This window comes from Penicillium cataractarum (assembly GCF_028827025.1).
Source record: "Penicillium cataractarum strain IBT 29864 chromosome Unknown utg000009l, whole genome shotgun sequence".
Lineage (NCBI taxonomy): Eukaryota > Fungi > Ascomycota > Eurotiomycetes > Eurotiales > Aspergillaceae > Penicillium > Penicillium cataractarum.
In genome coordinates, this window is record NW_026622745.1 from 1,086,650 (window position 1) to 1,108,967 (window position 22,318).

General features: G+C 50.9%; 5 protein-coding genes across 5 annotated transcripts; 2 read left to right on the forward strand and 3 right to left on the reverse strand.

Moving 5' to 3' along the window:
- Window positions 1–250: 250 nt before the first annotated feature.
- N7496_011005 (uncharacterized protein) lies at window positions 251–2,122 on the reverse strand (the record flags this gene model as incomplete). The annotated part of the gene is made up of 3 exons (XM_056703918.1): window positions 251–435; window positions 506–1,513; window positions 1,573–2,122. The coding sequence occupies 3 exons, from the start codon at window positions 2,120–2,122 to the stop codon at window positions 251–253; spliced, it is 1,743 nt and encodes a 580-aa protein (XP_056549878.1).
- A 391-nt stretch (window positions 2,123–2,513) lies between these two features.
- Window positions 2,514–7,002, forward strand: N7496_011006 (cleavage/polyadenylation factor CFT1; the record flags this gene model as incomplete). Its single annotated transcript, XM_056703919.1, has 7 exons — window positions 2,514–4,488; window positions 4,552–4,856; window positions 4,916–5,083; window positions 5,137–5,353; window positions 5,401–6,221; window positions 6,279–6,426; window positions 6,521–7,002. 7 exons carry the CDS (start codon window positions 2,514–2,516, stop codon window positions 7,000–7,002), a joined length of 4,116 nt encoding a protein of 1,371 aa, XP_056549879.1.
- Window positions 7,003–8,041: 1,039 nt separating this feature from the next.
- Window positions 8,042–9,958, reverse strand: N7496_011007 (NDT80/PhoG-like DNA-binding family protein; the record flags this gene model as incomplete). Its single annotated transcript, XM_056703920.1, has 2 exons — window positions 8,042–9,689; window positions 9,810–9,958. The coding sequence occupies 2 exons, from the start codon at window positions 9,956–9,958 to the stop codon at window positions 8,042–8,044; spliced, it is 1,797 nt and encodes a 598-aa protein (XP_056549880.1).
- Window positions 9,959–15,567: 5,609 nt separating this feature from the next.
- On the reverse strand, window positions 15,568–18,775 carry N7496_011008 (putative beta-N-acetylglucosaminidase; the record flags this gene model as incomplete). The annotated part of the gene is made up of 4 exons (XM_056703921.1): window positions 15,568–15,681; window positions 15,742–18,257; window positions 18,404–18,522; window positions 18,726–18,775. 4 exons carry the CDS (start codon window positions 18,773–18,775, stop codon window positions 15,568–15,570), a joined length of 2,799 nt encoding a protein of 932 aa, XP_056549881.1.
- A 1,288-nt stretch (window positions 18,776–20,063) lies between these two features.
- On the forward strand, window positions 20,064–21,782 carry N7496_011009 (uncharacterized protein; the record flags this gene model as incomplete). Its single annotated transcript, XM_056703922.1, has 4 exons — window positions 20,064–20,146; window positions 20,555–20,616; window positions 20,705–20,853; window positions 20,916–21,782. The coding sequence occupies 4 exons, from the start codon at window positions 20,064–20,066 to the stop codon at window positions 21,780–21,782; spliced, it is 1,161 nt and encodes a 386-aa protein (XP_056549882.1).
- Between the last annotated feature and the right edge of the window lie 536 nt (window positions 21,783–22,318).

A 22,318-nucleotide genomic window follows, 5' to 3' on the forward strand; every position in this document is an offset into this window, starting at 1 on the left:
AATCCAAGCAAGCGCATGCTGGTCCATGCAAGACTGCTCATAATTACGATTCCACACTCAAGTCGCAAGTTATCATGTATTTCTTTTTTAATTTGTTTGCTGAGGTACGGTTAAAACGTATATGTGTCCTCACCAATTAACGAGATCATCGCCAAAGAGACATCGTTTACGAAGTCATCAAAAATTCAAAAATTTCAAGGCAATCCGCCGAGCTGCTTTGCTTCATTCAGTCCAGTATGCTCTGCTCTTCTCAATCATTAGGATGTCCGCTATGACCAGCCCTACCAGTGATGTCTTGCCAAGTAGCACCGAATCGCCTACCAGTACTTGCCAGTAGGCCTTCTTCTTCCGCTTCCTCGGCATCCTCGTCGATTTGTCGTTCATCCAGCTTCGGTGCTCGGAATAGAGTGGTCACAAACACGATCAGATAGATGGCTAACAATAGTAAAATGTCAGTTTCAATCGTGTGGTAAGACAAGGCAAATTTGGGAACTGGATTTCTTACCGAGGAAGACAAACTGTGCCCAGAAGAAGACAACGCCGAAGAAGGGGAAGTTGAGAGTGACGCGGTTCAAGAAAGTGCTGACAACACTGGGGGTGCACACTTGGCGAGCTGCTGGATTCTCTGCTAACTCGGAGCATGGTTTGATGAGGTCTTCGCTGTTAGTACAATCAGGCTGTTCTCCAGGCGAGCTCGGAGTGCGGTCGCAGAATGTCTGTGGTCCAAACGTAGCGTATTGTGGAGCGACTACCATGGATACGGAATAGTTCAATGCCAGTATAATAAGCATCAACATGGCCGTTGCCAGGAGGAGTGCCTGGGGTGAAGTGTGACCCTTGCGGATCTGGAAAATCCTGATCCAGAGGAAGCGAATTCCAACCACTGCAATACCAACCACGGAGCTGCAGAACAGTAGGAGGACGAGAGCTGTGAAAATAGCATAGTCGACCGGGAACACCTTGGCAGATTGAACCAGGACCCAGTTCACCGGATTGAAGACATTGATGTGGCCGAGGATGTATCCACAGCGGTGCTTGCAAATCGAGTTTTTCGCTTTGTCGATAGATGTCAAAAGCATCGACACCCATGTTACAAAGGCAATCAACAGCAGTAGAATACCACCAAGTAGCTTGAACGGGCGGAAAATGGCTCCAATCTTGTACCATGCTCGCATCAACCAGCCTCGGCCTTCACCTTGTGCTTCCTCGACAAGACGTTGCCGCCGGATCAAAGTCCTCTCCTCTCGGCTGAGAGTATCCAACTCCCTGCGATCCTTGGATGGCAGGAGTTCGGGATTACCGCCACAGCGACCCTCAAGTTGTCGCTGCCGCTCTCGGTTTGCTTCCAGCTGTTGCGCAGTAGTTGCGCGCAAGGTAGGGCTAGAGATTGACGGTGCGGTCTTGATCAGGCTGATTGGGAACAAAGCAAGACCTGCCGATGTGTACAAGACATAGATACAGATACCAAGGGTAATGAGTAGCCCAAGGGCGAACGTCAACGCGCGTTCTCCATCTGCGAGCAAGTCAGTTTCGAATACAGAAGGCTCGATGCAAGGGATAATAAAAACTTACGGTTCTCGGTCAGCAACCGCTTGAAATAGTCCAGATCCAGGTTGCCCTTATCTTTGGATACGGGAGCAAAGAAACCAACAAGGAACAGAATCACTACAATAGCGACGAACGAAAGGGTGTACTTGAGAGCGCCCCAGAACCGTTGTCCCAGCGTTTGCTCTCCTGCCTCAGCGGCAACTTCATCATATTCCTCATACCAAAAGTAAGTGAAAGGAAGGACCAAAAGACAAAGTAACGCGTCCAGTGAATACAGAGTATAGTAAACAATGGTCAAGGAATAAGTGATTCGGTCCACGACATCTTGGGTGGCCCAGTCTTTGCGGCGACCAAGCTTAGATGAGGCAGTCGACGATACCAAGGCAACATCCACAGGCAGCAGAAGAACTGTCGCCAGCAGACTAGTGATCGCGATGATACACGTCAGAGTTACCGAGGGAGAGCGATCCCGTGGAGTTTGGTAAATGTAGATGAAGACCGAGGCTACCGCGAGGAGGACGGCTATGACGACGGCATACACGATCCAGATCAGCGAGGTCTGAAGAAGCGCCATCTTGAACGCAGAACAGTCCACATGGATCAGCAAACAGTTCCAAGTGAGATTTTCGAATCCTCCAAAGATAGAGGGCTGGCGGCGCAAAGTCAGAAAGCCGGGAAAGCTGGCAAGGAGTATGAAGTAAATCGCCTGACGCGCCTGTCGTCATGCACTAACCTGATTTGGTAATCACCACGTGACTGGGTGCGTGGATTCGAGGCCGCCCTGCGATGCGTTTTGAATGGGCTGTGTATTTATTTGCTTTCCATCCAGATTCTTTGAGGCGTTGCGTTTGAAGCAAATTTGGGGAGTTGGAAACTACAATGCTCACTTCTTGACCCGATTCAATCCCCGAAAACCAGAGGTCATTGGGCCATTTTCACCCTCCCTGAGGCAGGGGCTTTAAACGATGCAGTGCTATACCGAGCTGCTACCACCATCTGGGGTCACTCATGCATTGGCAGTCCCATTTCTGTCTGCCACAGCCAACAATTTGATCGTGGTGCGATCTTCCCTCTTACAGGTGTTTTCTCTCTCAGCTCCTGCTCAACGGCTGGCAGAGAATGCCGAGACCCACCCAACAACATCACCTCACCCATCAGGGACGAAGCTCATTCTGGAAAAAGAATATTCATTGCCAGGAACAGTGACAGACCTCAGCAGAGTGAAAATCCTGAACCCCAAGAGCGGAGGCGAAGCTATTCTCATTGCCGTCCGCAACGCCAAGCTGAGCTTGATTGAGTGGGATCCCGAGCGCCATGGCATTTCCACCATCTCTATTCATTATTACGAGCGGGATGAGTTAACCCGGAGCCCCTGGGTTCCAGACCTGAGCAGTTGTGGCAGCATCCTCAGCGTGGATCCCAGCAGTCGGTGCGCAGTGTTCAACTTTGGAGTCCGTAACCTCGCTATCTTGCCCTTTCACCAAGCAGGAGACGATCTGGTTATGGATGACTATGACTCGGAGCTTGACGGTGAACGGCCGGACCAGGTCTCTGGAGCTGGAGCAGACGTCGAAAAAGCCAAGGATGGCGCAGCATACGGAACACCCTATGCTTCCTCCTTTGTGCTGCCATTGACAACCTTGGACCCTTCATTACTGCACCCTGTTAGTCTTGCTTTCCTTTACGAGTATAGGGAGCCAACATTCGGTATCTTGTACTCCCAAGTGGCAACTTCCACTGCTTTGGTTCATGAGCGAAAGGACGTCATGTTCTACACGGTGTTCACATTAGATCTCGAGCAAAAAGCGTCAACGACCCTTCTGTCAGTCTCACGGCTACCAAGTGACTTATTCAAGGTGGTCGCCCTCCCACCTCCCGTGGGAGGAGCCCTGCTTATCGGTGCCAACGAGATAGTGCATGTTGAACAGGCTGGCAAGACTAACGCGGTGGGAGTGAATGAGTTCTCCCGGCAGATGTCCTCGTTCTCAATGAGCGACCAATCCGACCTGGCCTTCCGCTTGGAGGGCTGTGTTGTGGAGCGACTCGGCGGCGATAGTGGCGATCTTCTTCTCGCTCTTGCGTCGGGAGATATGGCGTTGATCAGATTCAAGCTGGATGGACGATCCGTGTCAGGAATGACGATCCATTCCCTGCCAGCACAGGCAGGCGGAAATCTCTTGAAGTCGGCTGCTTCCTGCTCGACATGCTTTGGCGACGGCAACGTCTTTATCGGCAGTGAGGAAGCAGACTCTATTCTTCTAGGATGGTCCCATTCGTCCGCCTCTTCCAAGAAAAAGCACCTTGTCAATGGGCCAGACGGCATTTTCGACGATGACCCAATGGATGATGATGATGATGTATATGAAGATGATCTCTATTCGACGGCGCCAGACCCACGCACATCTTCTGGAAATTCAACTGCCGAGCTCTACAACTTCCGGTTGAACGACCAACTATCTTCCATTGGACCCTTGCGAGATATCACTCTGGGTAAACCCTTCCAAACACCCAAGGGCGATGACCAGTCAGACAACGAGGGCGTCTCTGCGGATTTAGAACTGGTTGCATCACAAGGATCAGGCAGAGCTGGTGGCCTGGTCGTCATCAAGCGAGAGATCGACCCTCAGATCGCTTTGACCGTCAAGGTGGACGATGCTGATGGAGTGTGGTCGGCTACCATAAACCAGGGGGAAAAGGGCGGCCAGCCAAATGCAGCTGAATCGTCGGAGAACCCCTCTCGCCAATATGTGATTGTCTCGCGGCCATCAGAAGCGGACAGAGAAGTCTCTGAAGTCCTGGCAGTCGAGGGACAAGAATTGAAGCCGTTTAAAGCCTCAGAATTTAATCCCAACGAAGACCGCACAATTGATATCGGTCCGCTTGCAGGCAGCACGCGCCTTGTGCAAGTTCTTCGAAATGAAGTTCGGAGTTACGATATTGGTAAGTTCTTTTGGTTTGAAGTATGGCTACAGCGAGTATGAGACTGACTATAGCCTTATATAGACTTGGGACTGGCCCAGATCTATCCCGTATGGGACGAGGACACCGATGAAGAGCGACTGGCAATCAGCGCGAGCTTTGCGGATCCTTATCTCGCGATTCTTCGGGATGATTCTTCTCTTTTGCTTCTGCAAGCAGATGACAGTGGAGATCTTGACGAAGTTCCTCTCCCCGAGAATCTTTCTAGTCTCAAGTGGCGCTCCGCCTGTCTTTACCAAGATAATGATCAAGTGTTTAGCTCGAAATCGGCCGACACCGCCGATAGCAACATCATTCTATTTCTATTGAGCATCGACTACAAACTTTCGGTAAGTTCCCGTGTGCCAATATAACTCCAGAAACACTTCTCCTGACTGCAAATTTCAAGATCGTCAACCTCACAGACATGACACTGCTATCAATCATCGATGGCGTCGACTGCTTGCAAGCCGTATTATCGACCGATCCTCCTCGGCGATCCAACACCCGAGAACCCCTCAAAGAAGCCCTCGTTGCCGACCTTGGCGATCGCTGGACTACATCGCCATACCTGATCGTATGTCCCCTGGACATCCCGTGATTTGAGTACGAGAGACTAACTTGAAATAGGTCCGGACGGAAAATGACGAGCTCATTATTTACAAGCCAGTTTCGAAGGGGGCTGAAGGCGAATCTCCGAACGTCCTACAATTCTACAGAGAGTCCAATTATAGCCTGTCCAATGCGGCTTCAGGTGCCACCTCGGAGCTAGATATGCAGCAACGATCACAGCCGCTGCGAGTCTTGCCAGATGTCTCGGGATTCAGCACTGTCTTCATGCCCGGAAGTTCTGCAGGATTTATTCTGCGAACTGCAGCAAGCTCCCCCATCTAGTTCGCCTTCGCGGCGAATTCACCCAATGGCTAAGTGGATTTGACTTGGCTGCCGCTGGCTGCGAAAATGGATTCATTTACGTCGATTCCGAAAGTAACATCCGAGCCTGTCAATTCCCTCCAAACACTCAATTCGATCACCCGTGGACTCTGCGCAAGATCCCATTGGACGAGCAAGTCGACTACCTGACATATTCAACCTCATCTGAGACATACGTTGTTGGTACCAGTCACAATGTGGAGTTTAAATTACCGGACAATGACGAGTTGCACCCGGAATGGCGCAACGAGGCGATCACCTTCTGCCCAGAAGTTCCGCAGAGCTCGATCAAGGTGATCAGCCCAAAGACCTGGACCGTGATCGACGAGTATGAGTTGGAAATCGCGGAGCATGTGATGGCCGTGCAGAATGTGAACATGGAAGTTTCGGAGAATACACACGAACGGAAGGATCTGATAGTTGTCGGCACTGCGATTACCAAGGGCGAAGATGTTCCCTCGCGCGGGTGTGTCTACGTCTTTGACGTGATCGACGTGGTCCCAGACCCAGAGAAGCCCGAGACAGGACGCAAGCTCAAGCTCATCGGCAAGGAGACGGTAAAGGGGGCAGTGACAGCCTTATCCGGGATCGGTGGACAGGGATTTGTGATTGTTGCACAGGGCCAGAAATGCATGGTACGCGGTCTGAAGGAAGACGGCAGTCTTCTTCCCGTGGCATTCATGGACATGTCATGCTACGTGTCCGTGGCGAAGGAGCTCAAGGGCACTGGCATGTGTCTACTGGGAGATGCGGTGAAGGGGATTTGGTTTGCAGGTTACTCGGTAAGGAAGCAATGAATCGCAACAATTTCTGCGAAAGACCTCTAACTTCTTCTCCAGGAGGAACCCTACAAGATGACACTCTTCGGCAAAGACCCGGAGTACTTGGAGGTCGTCACGGCCGAATTCCTCCCCGACGGAAGCAAGTTGTACATTCTCGTCGCCGACAGTGATTGCAACCTACATGTGCTGCAGTACGACCCAGAAGGTACGTACTATCCCAACACCCATTCCTCATCCCCTACTCGTTGCCAATCAACCAAAGAAAAACTCAACCCCAAACTAACCCTCCACACCACCAGACCCCAAATCCTCCAACGGCGATCGCCTGTTACACCGCAGCAAATTCTACACGGGCAACTTCGCCTCAACAATGACCCTCCTCCCGCGCACAGCCGTGCCCACCGAACAAATCTCCGCCTCAGACGACGACATGGACATCGACAACATCCTAGCAACGCAACAAGTCCTCATCGCCTCGCAAAACGGATCCCTCGCACTAGTAACCAGCATATCAGAAGAGGCATACCGACGTCTCTCAGCGCTTCAGTCCCAACTAACAAATACAATCGAACACCCCGGCGGTCTTAACCCGCGCGCTTTCCGGGCCGTGGAGAGCGATGGAACTGGTGGGCGGGGTATGGTGGATGGGAATCTGTTGAGACAGTGGCTGAATCTGGGGAAGCAGCGGCAGGCGGAGATTGCGGGGCGGGTTGGTGCTTCGGAGTGGGAGATTAGGGCTGATTTGGAGAGTGTTGGTGGTGATGGATTGGGGTATTTGTGATAAAGAAGGTTTTAAGTTGGGCTGGATTTATTAGTCCGAATGGGAAAGATTGGAATGATCCAAGATCAAGCGTGTTCTTGTTCTAGAGAAGCTGTCGTATACACCTATCTCCTATGAGATGAACATGCCCGAATCAACACTGCAGCACTCTCTGGGAATCTACAAAGGACGAAAATCACTTAGAACATTTCATCACAGATGATATTTGTCAAGTATAGTTGTAAAAAAAACCCCCCGGTATGCCAGAATAGGAGTGGCAGATATTGGCTCCAAGCCAAAAACCAGGAAGGGATCTCGCGCAGTCAATCGCAGCGTAAAATCATAACACGATGGGATATAACCAGAACCAGGACCGGGACCAAGCACGTCAAAAAAGGAAACACGAAACCAACAAGATGAAGAGGGAGAAACCAGGTGAGTCTAGGTCCATCCAATAGACCTATCGACTCGACTTGACGCAGACCCCCTGGGTAGATTCCCCTCGAGGATCAAAGAGCAACACAGTAACAGACATAGCAATGCAAAGCAATGCCATGCCAGTTATGATCGCTCAACCTCACATCAAGCCTGAACATTCAAGAAAAAAAAACAAGACAAAAAGAACTCCACCGCACGCCACAACCCGCCATTTTGCACCCCATGACCTCGCAATAATCCATTAAGACCAGAATCAAAAGAGTAGACGAAAAACAAAATTCCAATCCACCAAGTTTCCCAAACCCCAGAAGCCCATACGTAAACGCATAGCGTTACGATCCCAAACAATCAAACAAGACAAAATCCCCCAGGCACAAGGGGGAAGAAACAGAACAGGCTTTCCCTCTCATCCAAAATGACGGGTAAAAAGCTTTCTAATTGGGAACTTGATATAGGAGTGAAAGACCTCAAAACTCCCATCCCATCCCAAATGTGCAATGCAGATGCGAAAACCAGATGATAGGATGAAAACCATAGCCCAAAATCAAGGAAACCCCTCAAATTTTCAAATAAAAAGAGACAAAAACGCCTACCGCCATTCCAATAAAAGGGGAGATTCGTTTCAGAAGACGTCCTCGGCGGCAAAATAGCGTTTGCTGCGGCCCCTAGAGCCGGCAACGAACTTCATCTCGGGCATATTCGTATGATGAACAACGTGAGGTCGATAGACAGCGTCGACAGGGGCTTGCCAATCATCCAGACCGAGAGGGAAGTATTCGTAAAGGAAATCGGTGCCTTCATTGGGGAAGGGCAAGGACGAGACGAACTGCTGAGGAAGATTGGCGGTCTCCAAGAGTGGCAGACCTGAGGTGGCACTTCGAGAGGAGGTCTGTGTAATACTATGGGACATCTTGCGCATCTTGGCTGGGGGCTGGGCGGAATGATCCAGGCTTATAGACCGTTGTTGGGGGATCTCGTTGGTATAGGGTTGCATGATCTTCTGATCGAGGTGAAGACCCGTGTCATGGCTGCCATCGTCTTCATCCAGTAGAGACAGATTAATCGGCGCCGCTGCTGCAGCCGTCGTACTACTAACGCGGCGCTGCAGATCGGCAGCCTGGGAAAGTTGCTCTGGGCTGGAGTGAGGGAAGAGAGGCTGGTGGTGGCCGTGGGACATGACGGCATTAGAGCTAGATTGGGGGATAGGTGTCCAATCGGCCGTGGCTTGTGATTGTTGCATCATGGATGGAGGCGGGACGGAGGTCGTTTCGGGGGAGCTACTCTGGACCGTGCCAGAGGGGGCCTTGTTCTTTGCCGGGGTCACGCTGGCACGACGGGGCACAGACTCGTTAGTCGGGGTGCGGTTGAGCGCAGCCGCCGAGTTGGCCTGGTTCTTGCGAGATGCGGCGGCACTGCCGCTCAGGGGGAGATCCTTGCGAGACTGGAAGTTGCGTGGACTGCGGCCACGAACGATGACGGGTCCTGATTGCACCTCGGAGATGGCGATCTTGGCTCCCGTGGATAACGTCGCAACCACCTTGAGCCGTACGACGAAATGTTGCTGCAGTTCCTTGCGGCGTCCGTTATTAGCAGTCGCAACGCGGAACTGCAAACGCTTCCATGCGATCGGGAAAGTGGCATAGTCGGTGTCCAAGTCCTGACCGGCCATGATATCAAGTGGGATTGGCGGGGGTTCCTTCTCCACCTTGGCTGCACCACTTGGATTGCTATCCTCAAGAGCGGTGCCTGAGTTGGCAGCGGCAGCGGAGGGGGTCTTCCAGGGCACGGAGATGATCTTGACGGGGTTTCCTTCCACGGACTCCGTCGCAGAGACGGTCAGTTCCTGAGCCAGAATGGGGATACGATCGCCCTGATCGGTCATGATATAGCGCATGCCTCGGGGCAAGGTGACCGAGCCTGTAATTTGGAAGAGGTTGCGCCGATAACACGTCAATTCAGCACCTTGTTGGGGCGGGGCATTCTCGGACGGAGAGGTGGTGTAAGGGGACTCGGCCAAGAAGAACATGCCATGGAGTTGGGCGGAGACCGAGAGGGAGGTCCGGCGCATGGAGTAGTCGAGCAAGGTGAAGGGGTAGACCGGGATGGAGAAGCTCAATAGCTTGTTGTTGTGATCGATTGACGAGTCCTGCTGTTGCTCTGGAGGTACTGGGTCGAAAGGAGCGACCATATCTGTGAATGGGTCGTCATAGCCCGAGGGGAAGCGCTTTAATGAGTGTGATAGGCTATTTTGAGTGAAGGCCAGGTCGTCGCTATATTGCGGGATTTAGGATTAGTTTCTCGAGGGACACAACTCTTAAATGAGGCTATAGTAGGAAACAAGTCCAGGGATTGCCAAAAAAGCAGATCCGGACAAATGATCAGGGACCTACCTGACAAAGGTCTCGGAATCAAAGTTAGAGCGGTGATCAGGGAGATCCAAGCCCGGCATAGCATTGAGATAGTCGGTGCCCTGAAGATTGCCGAGAGAAAGTGGGCTGGCCAGATATGGTGGCATGGCCATGGTGTCGAAGCCCTCCATGGCGAGGGATTAAAGGTAAGACACGGCGCGCGATATAGGGAGGGGGATATTGCGGAGTAGAGGGGAAGTAATGGTGGAAGAAGAGAGAGGAAGAAGAGGAGGAGAGAAAGAGAGGAGGAAGAGGTAGAGGGGAGGTAAGAGATCACAAGGTGAATTAGAACGAGAGGCGGGGGGAGTATAGTGGAAAGGTGAGGAGAGAGGAAGAGAGAGTTATTGGAGAGTCGTGGAAAGTAGACCAGTGAGAGAGGAGGAGAGGAGAGGGAGTTTGAGAGCAGAGGGCCGAGAGAGCAGGAAGCGTGATGGAATGCGGTGCGGATGCGCCGACGGATTCGGGGAAAAGTGGAGCCGTTTTTTTGCGGAGGGACAATCGTTTGTATTTTAGAGTTTACAGTCGAGTTACGTAGTTTACCGTAATTTATGGGAATTATATATAGAAACCACCACACCAGAACAGTCTCGGGATTACCACCCATATTAGACCAAACTGTGGGAGGAAGTGGGTAACCAGACGAAGACGGTCCACTCGATTCTGATTCCTATCAATGGCTTATGCTAATGCAGGATCATAAGATATATGATGATAACAATTTAAATGAATTTAAATGATATTATTTTTCTGACTTGGTCACTTCCCCCCTCCTTCCAACTACAGTATGTACTATAGTCAAACAGGCCACCCTCTTATTCTTCTTACCCCCCACCCTATCTCCCTACTCCTCTCCCCTCTTCCATGAAGGTCAGACAAAGGGCGATCGCCGGCTCTCGGCAACGCGGTTTTCGCTCTGTCCGACTACTTGGGGCCCTGAAGATCATGCAGTTGAAGAACACATACCAAATGAACCCACCTGCCTATTGAGGCCCGGCTGCTTCGGGGCTAAAACAAGCCCTCTCCCCTGAAAGCGCCACGGTCGGAAGATGGAAAATAGAATTACAGTGGGGGGAAAGAGATAGAAAGGTAAAAGGTAGAAATCTAAAAAAAAAAAACCAGGAAAAGACGGTTCTCCGAGAGTCCCGAGGAGAGTAAAAGAGAGAGAAAAAAAGTACGAGATTTGAATGATTAGAGGAGGCAAATTAGAGTCCTTTCACGCGTTGTACCCATGATTCCGCAGGGAAGGAGCTGTAGAGTAACTAACTATAATTTAACTAGTACGGAGAGTCATAACTACGGAAGGGAAAAATCATATACAAAGGTACTGAAGAGTATTACGGAGACTCCGTAGTCCCGTCCCCAAGACAGGATGTACCCGAGGGACAACGGCGAATGATCGTTCGATGCGGATGATCGCTGTGCACCGGATGGAGAAAGACGAGGGGGAAGGGACAACTAGACTTCATCAGCATAGACTATAAACAGTCCAGACACAATACAATCAACCAGTCAGAAGACAAAAAAAGACCGCAGCCAGCAAGCCAACCCACCGAAACAGGACATAGGCGACGGGCCAACGCGCCCCATCCTAGAAGGGAATCGATGATCAACATGGACCCGTCTGACATGCAGCGCCATCGTGCCGGGAAAAGAAATTCAAAGAATTAAAAAGGAAAAAAAAAAGAGGAAGAGGGGGGCAAAGAGGGAAACGGGGAGTGGATCCTAGTAAATCCACATCCAATCAATGATAAGGGGATTAGCACCGGGAGCAGGGCAAGGGTAGTTCAAAGCAGGACACGAGAGCGAAGCAGAAAAAGAGGGGGACCGTGAGCGTTTGTGAACTTGTGCGCTGAGTCGTTGACTTCCGATCGAAAAGAGCTCCTCGATTTGTAGATGATCAGACTTCGACCAACGAGGGGGGTTCTCGGCCCACTGCGAACGGGCATATCCACTCTCCATCCGCGGAGTCAGGAACCGAGCGCTGTTCTTAGCGAGCACCTTAAACCTTTTCGAGGGTTAGTGCCGGACTTGGAAGACTGGAAGAGACTAAATCGAGGGGAAATTGTGGGAAGTGGGAATCATGAGAGAGCTGCATTTGTGCAAGGGCTCTGGAGAGTACTAGAGTGGACTCTGTACTAGTCTCCAGCATTTCCAGAGGGACGCCTTAACATCCCAGAAACTCTGTTCCTTTTGAACTGCAAGTTGCCTCGTGAATACACAGAGAGGACGCCTTGGTGGAACAATGACCGAAAAGGCACTTCTCGTCCTGATCTTCTGCAGGTTCGCCGTGGGCGGGTGATGCATTCAGGTCATTCCGGTCATCCAAGAGGCAAAAAGAGAGCAAAAGGGCCGTTGGCCACTCTTATTCGCGGCATCACGAGCGCCCGTGGAACCTGCCTTGCCCGAGTCGGCCAGACCGATGGTGGCCTATTATTGCTTGGTTCTTCATGTAAAAGGGAAAAAAAATGGATGACGGGTGTGGCGGAGAAGCCAGAGAAGCTTCCATATGTGAGCCCATCCCAAGCCAGTCAGAAAAGCCTGGCCCTTCTAGAAAAGCAGAAGCATCCTGCAAGTTTACTTTTCGTATAGATAGAACCTGTATATACTCGGTCGATCACAAGATAATCCACAAAAGTCTATCCTCCTTATTATGCATAGTTTCCCTGTATATACTTCGTATATCCTGTCTCGCTGCATCTAAAGGATCTGCTGGCTTGCCTCCCTCCAATCTCCCGTGCATTTACCCGATTCGACTTTCCTCCGCTGAATCCAAACCTTGTCTTCTTCTTTCTGCACGGCCCCGAGTCCCCGAGCGAAACCCCCGTATTATTGGCAGATCCCTGATTCTTCCAAGGTTCTCCCAAGGTTCCAGGGTGCTAAGTGTGTTCTGCTCCCGTCACTAGACTTGCTAGGTGCTCGTTGTCCAGCTTCCCTCTTAGCTGGCCAGTTGGCCAGTGCATCGACCAACGAATCATGAATCCCATGAGCACCTTCTTCTTTGATAGTTCCCCCCCCCTTCCCACTAGTCAGTGGCCATTTCTGATCTTCGCTATCCTGAACGGTCATCCCCATACTAGACCTTAGTCTGAGCTCACATTATATGTTTTGTTTCAACAAGCGGTCTCAGCTAAACCTTGATTTTCCATGCAAGACTATTACTACACCCATTACGGCCCTGACACCCGTACGATTTACATACTTCCCGAGTCCTAACCCTCCGCATGAGGCTGTCACCAGAGCCGATGATCGCCGAAGGAAATGAGATCCGATCGATCTAGACGCCTTTTGGGAGAAAAAACAGGGGGTTAAAGCCGTGCGCGACTAGAGAAGAAACGACTAAACCCAACATCATCCAACCAGGGCCTATGGAATCTGACCTCCGGCTGCCCTCTTTTTTTTCTCCTTCTTTTCTCCCCCCCTTCACTTCCATTCATTATTATTATCCAGTGCTAGCATATCCGGGACCGTTCATTCCCAGAGCGGGGATCAAAAGGATCCAGATCGAAGATAAGGTATGTGGATCGAATCCCAAGGAGTGCCGTGTCCATTAACGGCCAAGCATCATCCCTGTGCTTGACTCTGCTCGTCGGGTGAGCCACTGCAGCTCGTCCGCGGTAGTGGAGACTGATTGGAGGGACTAAGATGATTAGGGTCGACCTAACAGGCCCCCCGGTTCAAAATTCGCATTAGTTTCTCCGGGGTTGTCAAGAATAATCCTAGGTCCAACGGGGGAAATCCATGATGAAATCGAATGAAAACAGAAATGGAACCAAACTTCACTAACTACGGAGTCTTGCAATCGCAAGGAACCGAAAAAAAACACAGTGTTAATATTGTGCGACCGAGGGATTTCCCTCTCAAAACTCAACTAAATTGATTCCCCGCCTTAACCCGTTAATTAAAAACACAAAAAAGGCGCTTCGTGCCGTGATCTGAGCTTCGATGGTTCCAGCCACTCGAGCCACCGTTAGTCTATGACCCACGGATAGAACTGTGGCCCCGACGCCCGATGTCTTAGCGCTGGGAAGCTTTATGCGCTGGATTCGAGGAATTGAATAAGTCAGCGACTAGGGTTTAAACGTCAATGATCATAGTATACACTTCGAGTTCTTCGTAGGTTATACTTTGTAGATATGTAGAGTAGGTTATTCTGCATCATCGCGCAGACATGTACTATATTATAGAGCAGAACATATATACCTCACCACGAAACTCCCTCCAAAACACATCAGTTCCTATTCCCCACATTCAAAACAACCAAAAACTCCGTGCTCTATTCATCCAAGTCCCCGCAACTAGTAGCAAGTCGCTAACGCTAATTTCCAACAGCTCACGATTCGAGCTCCTGCCCTCAGAGGGAAAAACCACTCCCAGGGTGGATTCTTAGCTTTCCCCTACCCATCGCCTCCGGCGCCAAGCGGAGTCCGAACCAGCGCCAACCCGACACATTTGATTACCGATAAATCCGTAATGTGGAATCGGGCGTTTTCTGGATATAACCGATCGTATTCGCGCCAGGTCCAGAATTAGTTGACTTGGGGGGGATTAGTCTATCGCCACAAAGGATGCAGCTTGGCAAGTTGGCTCGGAATGTTGTGATAAGAGGCGATACGGAGAGGTATGTACTGAGTACTAGTAAGTGATGATCATTCATGCAGGGTTCTCAAAAGTTCCGTACTGTTACTTGCGTACTTCATGCTAAGCTGCATATGTAGTTATGTACCTAGTACTAATCCATATGTACTGTGAGTTAACTTGAATCCCGTCGAGTCAGAAACTCCCTGTAGAATCGTAGATTGATGCCTGTCCCAATCATCTACAGGCGTTGGAGCTGGCTTCCGCTTCCTTGGGCCAACGGAAGTCCGGGCCAGTAAGCGAGCGCCGTTAGCCTGGTGCCTACCCTTGAGAGCCATCTATCTCCACGACTCCACTCCGTCCGAGGCATAATTTGCTAAATTGGCCCCCCTCCTGCCTGGAGGAGGGTCTAGTGGACATCAAACAGCGATTGGGAGAGCCTCGGCTGTCTCATCCCGACTGGGAAATCAAAACCTAAAAGCCACCAAGAGTAAAAAAAAAAAACAAATAGTGAACAAAGAAAACCCGAGAAAAAGAAAAGAAGCAAAAAAGAAATATCGAAACATGCGGATCTCCCGTTGATCGACATGTCGTTTGATGGGCGGGTTCACCTCCAAGAGGGGAAAAAATATGATGTAAGATTGGTCCGAATGACGCCGTATAGAAACGGGGCGCGCTGTCCTACCCACCCTGCTTGAGGACATCCCCCCGAAGGTTCAAGGGTGGCCCCGTGGAAATCTGATAATGCTATGCACATATGCACGAGGGCAAAAGGAAGCCTAGAAAATGGGCTAAGAGGGGAAAAAGAAAACAAGTCCAAATCCCAATGTCAGTCCAATCAGCGCCTCCAGTACAAGCGCCCTAGGTACCTGCATCCTGCGAACATCACAGCCCTCTCTGTCCTCATCCTCAGCATTCCAGCCCTCGCAGCCCCCCATGGTTCCCACAATGCCCCCCAGGGGAGGCCTTATATAACAAACCCAGTAAGCCAGTAAGCCAAACAAACCAATAACCCGTAACCAAGAAATGCCAGATGGATATCATAATGCGAAGAAAAGACGGTGAGAATCAAACCAATACACAAATCTCACAGGCCAAGAAAGGGGGCGAAAAGAAGAGAGTTTGAGAACTCAAAAAAAGAGAGCGTTGCGAGCCAATGCCCGACCTATGACGGATGCATCATCGTCCAGGTGGCTGCATCGCAGTTAACCTCCTCGAAGTTGTGCAGCATGCTGAACCCCATCGAGGAGAGACAGTCAAAGTTGCCATCACCATCGACCTATGTAGTATACAAATGTTAGCAAGGCATTCACAAAGAGGAAGACTGAAGTCAACATACACAGTCCATCACCACCGCATTGGCATTCAGTTTCCGAATCTGCTTGATAGCCAGCAGAATCAACCCCTGCATAACGGTGGAGTAATCATCCGCAACTGGCGAGATGACCGGCGAGGAGATGCCCCCGACAGTAGTCTGAGTGGCACGCAGAGCGGGCATATGTTCCGCCAACGCAGATCGCTCATTGTAGACAACGATACTACCGAGAATCATGTCGTCGGTAGAGCGCTTGGCGCGGATGATACCGCAATTGGGTGCGCCACCCAGGGCAATCCGATAAATATCGGCGACACCTTGTCGGGCGTTGGTCTTGATGTGATCAAGAATAGCACGGGCATAGTCCCACCCGTAGACGAGGTCGTAGACAACGTCGGCATTCTGCAGCGTCACGGTGAGGCCCTCGGGCGGTGTCCAGGTAGAAAGATTGCGCAGGATTACACTGCAGACGGGGCGAGAGAGCGACGTATTCCAGCCAAGGTTGGCAAACCACTGTCGCAGTCGCTTGCGCTCGACGTGACTGGCAGTAGGGATCCCCAGATAAATTCCAGGAAGCCTAGAACCGAGCTGGAATCGCTTCATGCCCTTGCGTTGAAGCAAGTTCCGAATAGCGCGACTGTGGAGTGAGTGCCCGATGGATAGCTTGCGGCGTGACGGGTCAACAATCAAACATCCAATAACGCCCGTACCGGTGGATCGAAAGAAGTAGGTCGCACAAAAACCGTAGAGGGCCTGTGTACTGCTATTGCGGACCACAAAGTGCGCCTCGTCGATATCTTCCTTGCGCAGGAGGAAGCTGCTGGAGGTAGCACCAAGGAGCTCAGAGCGCTGCCCTTGTGCACAGTCCTCACGGACAGCGTCGAGTAGCGCATCTAGACCGTTAGCATCCCGCTCCTCGTTCCAATTCTCTACAAGCCAGTGCTGGCGTGATTGATGGATTTTCTGACTCCGACTGATTGAACCAGGTAGGCTTCCCGTGGGTGCTAGGTCACCATAAAGAACCTTGACTAGGGCCTGGAGCGCGGTCTCGGTGAAATCATAGGTGCACACGTAGGTACCGATTGAAGAATCCATCGCAAAGTCGTATGGAGAGCTGACTGCGACCACGATCAACGGTTTTTCGCAACGCTCGCCGGTGGCTGAAAATTGATTCTGGCATATCAAGGAAACATGCTTGGCGAAGGCCTGCTGGTATAGGTTCCGATTTGCGTCGGCCGTAACCACGATAACTGCGCTGGCTCGTTCGATGAGATCCTCGTGGATAGGCCGCACGCCATTGTGTGTATATGAAGTATGAAGGACACGCCCACTCCTTTGCCGTGAGAGAGACCTCCCTAGTTCCTTAAAGACACTTTCGCCGCTCATAACGGAAGCAGACCGTTCAATCGCCGTTTGATCCATGGTAGGTCCGTGAGTGGTATCATTTGCTGACAAGGACACTGCCGAAGCAGCCAGAGGCTTGACCAAGGGTGTCAAAAGCAAGAGCTCCTCACTTGCGTCGATAATATTGGAGAGAGGCAGCAAATTGTTCTTGTCGCGCATCACGGTGATGGAGTTGTTGTAGGCACGAGTGGAGAGGTTAGTATGTGATGGCTGCATTTGTGTGAGTGAGGGAAGGCCTGGCGGGTTCAGCGCTTGTTCCCAGGACGTGCATCGAGCTTTCAAATTCAAGACACGACGAAGCGATTGCTCAATTCGAGGTCGGCCGATAATGCCGTTTTCCACGCCCAACTTCAACCCGTTGATTGCCTCTTGCTGCACGGGGAATGACCGACACAGCAAGATGACATCGCAACCGGCATTCTTCGCCATGACCGTTCCACCGCCCACACCAATGTTGTGGGTGAGGGCCTCCATCTCCAAGCACTCCGATACTACGACGCCCTGGAACTTCAAGTCCTTTCTGAGAAGCTCATCCACCACCTGGTCACTGAGACAGGCGTGCATGACATTCATGCCAGCTGATGACATGGACACGCCACCAACCATCATGGCATCCAGGCCCTGCATGATGGCATTACGAAAAGGAACCAGCGCGGTGAGACTCAATTGTTCAAGCGATTCGGTGATGATGGGGACGTCGGTGTGCGATCCCAGAAATTCGAGGTTTCCATACGAAGGAAAATGTTTGCCGCATGTCGCAAGTCCTGCTTCTTGGTATCCCTTCATGAACTGTACTCCGTACTGCGACACTTCCTGTGGATCATCGCCAGAGGTGCGCACACCCAAGGGTTGATTCCGTACGTTCGTCAAGACGTCTAAAACGGGGCCGAGAATCCAATTGACACCGACGGCCTTTAGTTCTTGTGCAGTCGCCACTGCAACCTCATGCGCCAACGTTTTCGACCCCGTCGCGGCGATGCCCATGGCACTGGGGAATTGGCGAATGTATATCTCATCGTATAAACTGTTTACGCCGCCATTCTCTTGGTCGAGCACGATAAGTAGGGGCACTAGATGACCGGCATCTCGAGCGATGGTCTGCAATTCGAGGACCAGTCGGGTGGCCTCCTCGGCAGCTGTGGGCGCATAAGATCAGTTAACGGGTCTAGCCAAGGGAGATGGGTTCTCTCTTTCGCGCTCTCTTTGTCGGGTTGTTCATCAATCAGAGGAGCACGGGAAGCAGAGTCGGAGTGGGAGAAGAATAAAGAAAGAAAAGCGATACATTTCAAATTCTTAGCAGACAGCAGGACGGAGCCCAAGTGGTAGTCTTCGATGAGCGAGCGGATCTGAGGGCTCACTGAGGTACCATCAAAGCCCATCATAAAGAGCTGACCCATCTGCCTGGTATCGCCACATGGCTGGTTAGCATGATCCTGCACGTTGTCGCAGCCGCTTCATGTGTCGAGAAAACATCCCGAAAGAGGAAATAGTTTAAATGGCCCGTCGGGCGTGCTGGGGTTCCACAGGGTCGTGGGGAATGAGGTGGGCGTGGGTGGTATAGAGCAAGAGTGCAGAAAAGCTCCGGAAGAGGGCGATCAACATACCTGTCTAGATCATCCCAGCCCGGGGGCAGCATGTCCTCTTTCGGGGCCATGGCCCTGGGGGAATGAGGAATGCCAGCAGTGATCCCGGAAGCTTGGACGTCGTGGGGGGATGGAGTGGATGAGAGTGGATAGAGCTTTGTTTTGGGGTGGTAGATGCAAGACTGGGGGTATGGTGTGAGGTGAGGTGTGGGTTGGGGTTGGGCAGATGGTGGTAGGAGCTGAGCTGTAACCTGCAACCGGGTTCAGCGAGGGATGGAGGTTGAGGCGAGGATGACACTCCGAGGTCGCAGTCAGGTGACGGGAGTTCCGAGACGCGAAGTGTCGCAGGGAAAATAAGCAAATCAGCAGTGGGCGCACGGGGAAAGGGAAAGGAAAGCTCCAGAGCCGCAATCGGGGGACTTGTGACAGGCGCGATAAGAAGGTTGGGCCCCCGGCTATTGCGCTCTCCGCCTTTACAGTTAGTGGAGTTGCATTGAGTCAATGACAATGTTAACAGCCAGAGTATATCATGAAGTAATATCTAGATAGATGCCAGGATATAGAGATAAGAAAAACATAAAAATACTATTCATGTAGCCTATATATTATAAAGTATAGAGTTGGAGATATTTAATTGCTAGTGCATGCCTGATTCCCTCGTGCCTGTTGATCCCTTGCCTACTTGGTAGTTTTTGGTATCAACTTCCCCTCAGTCACAGGTAATTTCCATGTAGACTTGGCTAGGTACTGTTCAACCCGGAATCCTGGTCTATCCCATTAATAATAAATTATAAGAAGTGGATGGCTCCCAAGATTTGATAATTAACTAACAACAGTAGTACATAATAATCTCGATGTAGGGTCACGTGCCTGTATAAAATACCATGTACGGTACCATACGGTCCGGCTACGACGCTACAGGGTTACACTCCCTGGGGTTTTCACTGGTCTCTATCGTTTGCCGACTTCACCGGATGCAACTTCTTCTGAGCCCCGATGGAACCTTCACTCTGGATCCACTCCACCCCACGTCTGTCGGGACGTGTGGCGTAGAGACTCGACCTTGAAATTATCATCACTTTTGTTGGGCAACAGATGGATAATCAGAATTAACAGTGGGAATATCAAGAATTTGTAGTTCTGGGTATTAACTGTGCTGTATAGATCGCGCTGTAATAACTTGATATCGTGGGAGATCCTACTATGGAATAGATATCATTATGTCTATAGTAAACCTATGATATATGCGACATCATATCCTGGAAGGCGATAAACGATAGGCCCACGAATCACACGCAAAGGAATTGACTCGTGGACTTCCATTCTTGGGGCTCGACGTCAACGGTTCAGTTCCTTACAATGGCCATTATCGGGTCCCTTTCCCACATGGCGCATGCGACGATACATTTGCGGAGGAACCCATCCACAGCAAAATCGTCGACGTAACGGACGCAGCCAGAAACTCCAGTCGAGAGAGAAAGAGGCCCACTACCACCACGACACGGTAGATCTCCTTTGTCACTGTCGTACATTGCACCTCGACGTAACCAATCCCACGGGTCTTACTTTTTGATCTTTGCCTTCACTCTTTTTACTTTCCCAGCTCTCTTATCTTTTCTATATTCTGCATTTACCTCTTCACCTTTACACTTCTGCCCCTTCTCAACCTTCCAAACTCTCTCCATCCTCCCCCTTGCATCGCTGCTCTTCCTTCCATCAGCCCTACTGATATCATCCCCGATCTACACGTCCCGCTGACGTAACCACGATGTATGCATCAACCACTTTATCTCTGCCTCGCGATCTCGAGAAAAAAAATAACTGACCAGAGTTTTGCTGTTTTTCTCTAGGCGTGTCATCATCCGTGAGGACCCTCAGGCGGTCTCGGTGTACATTGCCGAGTACATTGTTAGTAAGTCATACACTCCTCATTCGGCACTAGGTGTTGCTCCTTGATATACATTTGCGACAGAACTAACGGCATCTCCTCTTCCTCGCAGGTCGCATCAAGGCATTCAAGCCAACAGAGACTCAGCCCTTTGTCCTGGGCCTGCCCACCGGTAGCAGTCCGGAGATCATCTACAAGATCCTCGTCCAGCGCCACCGCGCCGGCGAGATCTCGTTCAAGAATGTCGTGACCTTCAACATGGTAATTTCACACTCCAAAATATCACCAGCCCAATTCCACATTTTAATAAACTTCACCTCCAGGATGAATACGTCGGTCTGCCCCGCGACCACCCGGAATCCTACCACAGCTTCATGTACAAGCACTTCTTCTCTCACGTCGACATCCCACCCCAAAACATCAACATCCTGGACGGAAACGCACCCGACCTCGCCGCCGAATGCGCCGCCTTCGACGCCCGCATCGCCCGCTACGGCGGAATCGAGCTCTTCCTCGGCGGCGTCGGACCAGACGGACACATTGCCTTCAACGAACCCGGTTCATCACTAGCTAGCCGCACCCGCGTCAAAACCCTCGCCTATGACACCATCATCGCCAACTCCCGCTTCTTCGACAACGACGTGACCAAAGTGCCGCGCATGGCCATGACGGTCGGTATCCAGACGATCATGGACGCGCGCGAAGTCGTCATCGTCGCGACGGGCGCACACAAGGCCTTTGCCGTGCAAAAGGGTCTCGAGGAGGGCGTGAATCACATGTGGACTCTGTCCGCGCTGCAATTGCACCCTCACCCGCTCGTTGTCTGCGATCGCGACGCAACCCTCGAATTGAAGGTTAAGACCGTGCGTTACTTTGAGTCCATCGAGCAGGCTGGAACCGATGCGCGCACTCAGGGTCCCCCGTTGGTGTACCGTCCTCGTACGTACGTTCCTGCGCCGCTGCCTGCGAAGAAGACTTCCTCGCATATGGCTACGCCGGACCGTACGCCTGTCAAGGTTCCCAAGGATCTGCGTATCAATACCGAGTTGCACCGGGCTATGGATGAGGATGAGTTGACGCCTGATAGCATGTCTTCGCGGATGGTGGACTCTGCTATTGGTGGGCTGGATGGGGCGTTGAAGAATGATTTGATCTTTGATCGGATGGGTGCTCGCATGACGACTCTGTAAAGATGAGCATGGTTATTGCGTCTTTCCGGACATCGGGATTGCGTGGTGTGATATCGGTTTTCTTTTTCTTTTCACATAGTTGCTTCGGAGAACTGGGAGCTGGGTCTTATTTTATTTCTATTTGCTATTTTAACTAGGGGTTTCGACATGGCTGCATGATTCCATATTTCATTTACGTTTTGTGATTTCCGAGATTTATCAATTCAAGGAGTTTCATTTTTTTCAAATCACGATGACCTTTGGGGAATAAGGAGTAAATAATCTATTACTGTCATTGCGTCATGGTCATCTAGGCGTCAACAAAACGAATCAATATATGTTACTCCTTCTTTTACAATCATCAAGTATACTATGTAATCAATCCATTTGAAAAGGCAAAAACTTTGATTAAAATGGCATGCTTCATACCAAGCATAACCACACGGCTTTTATAAAATGCATTCAATCTATCCGGAAATGACCTGAACCCCCCGATTTTCACACATCACGTCGTATATATTAAAAACAGAACCAAGTAGAGAAACACACACCCTTCC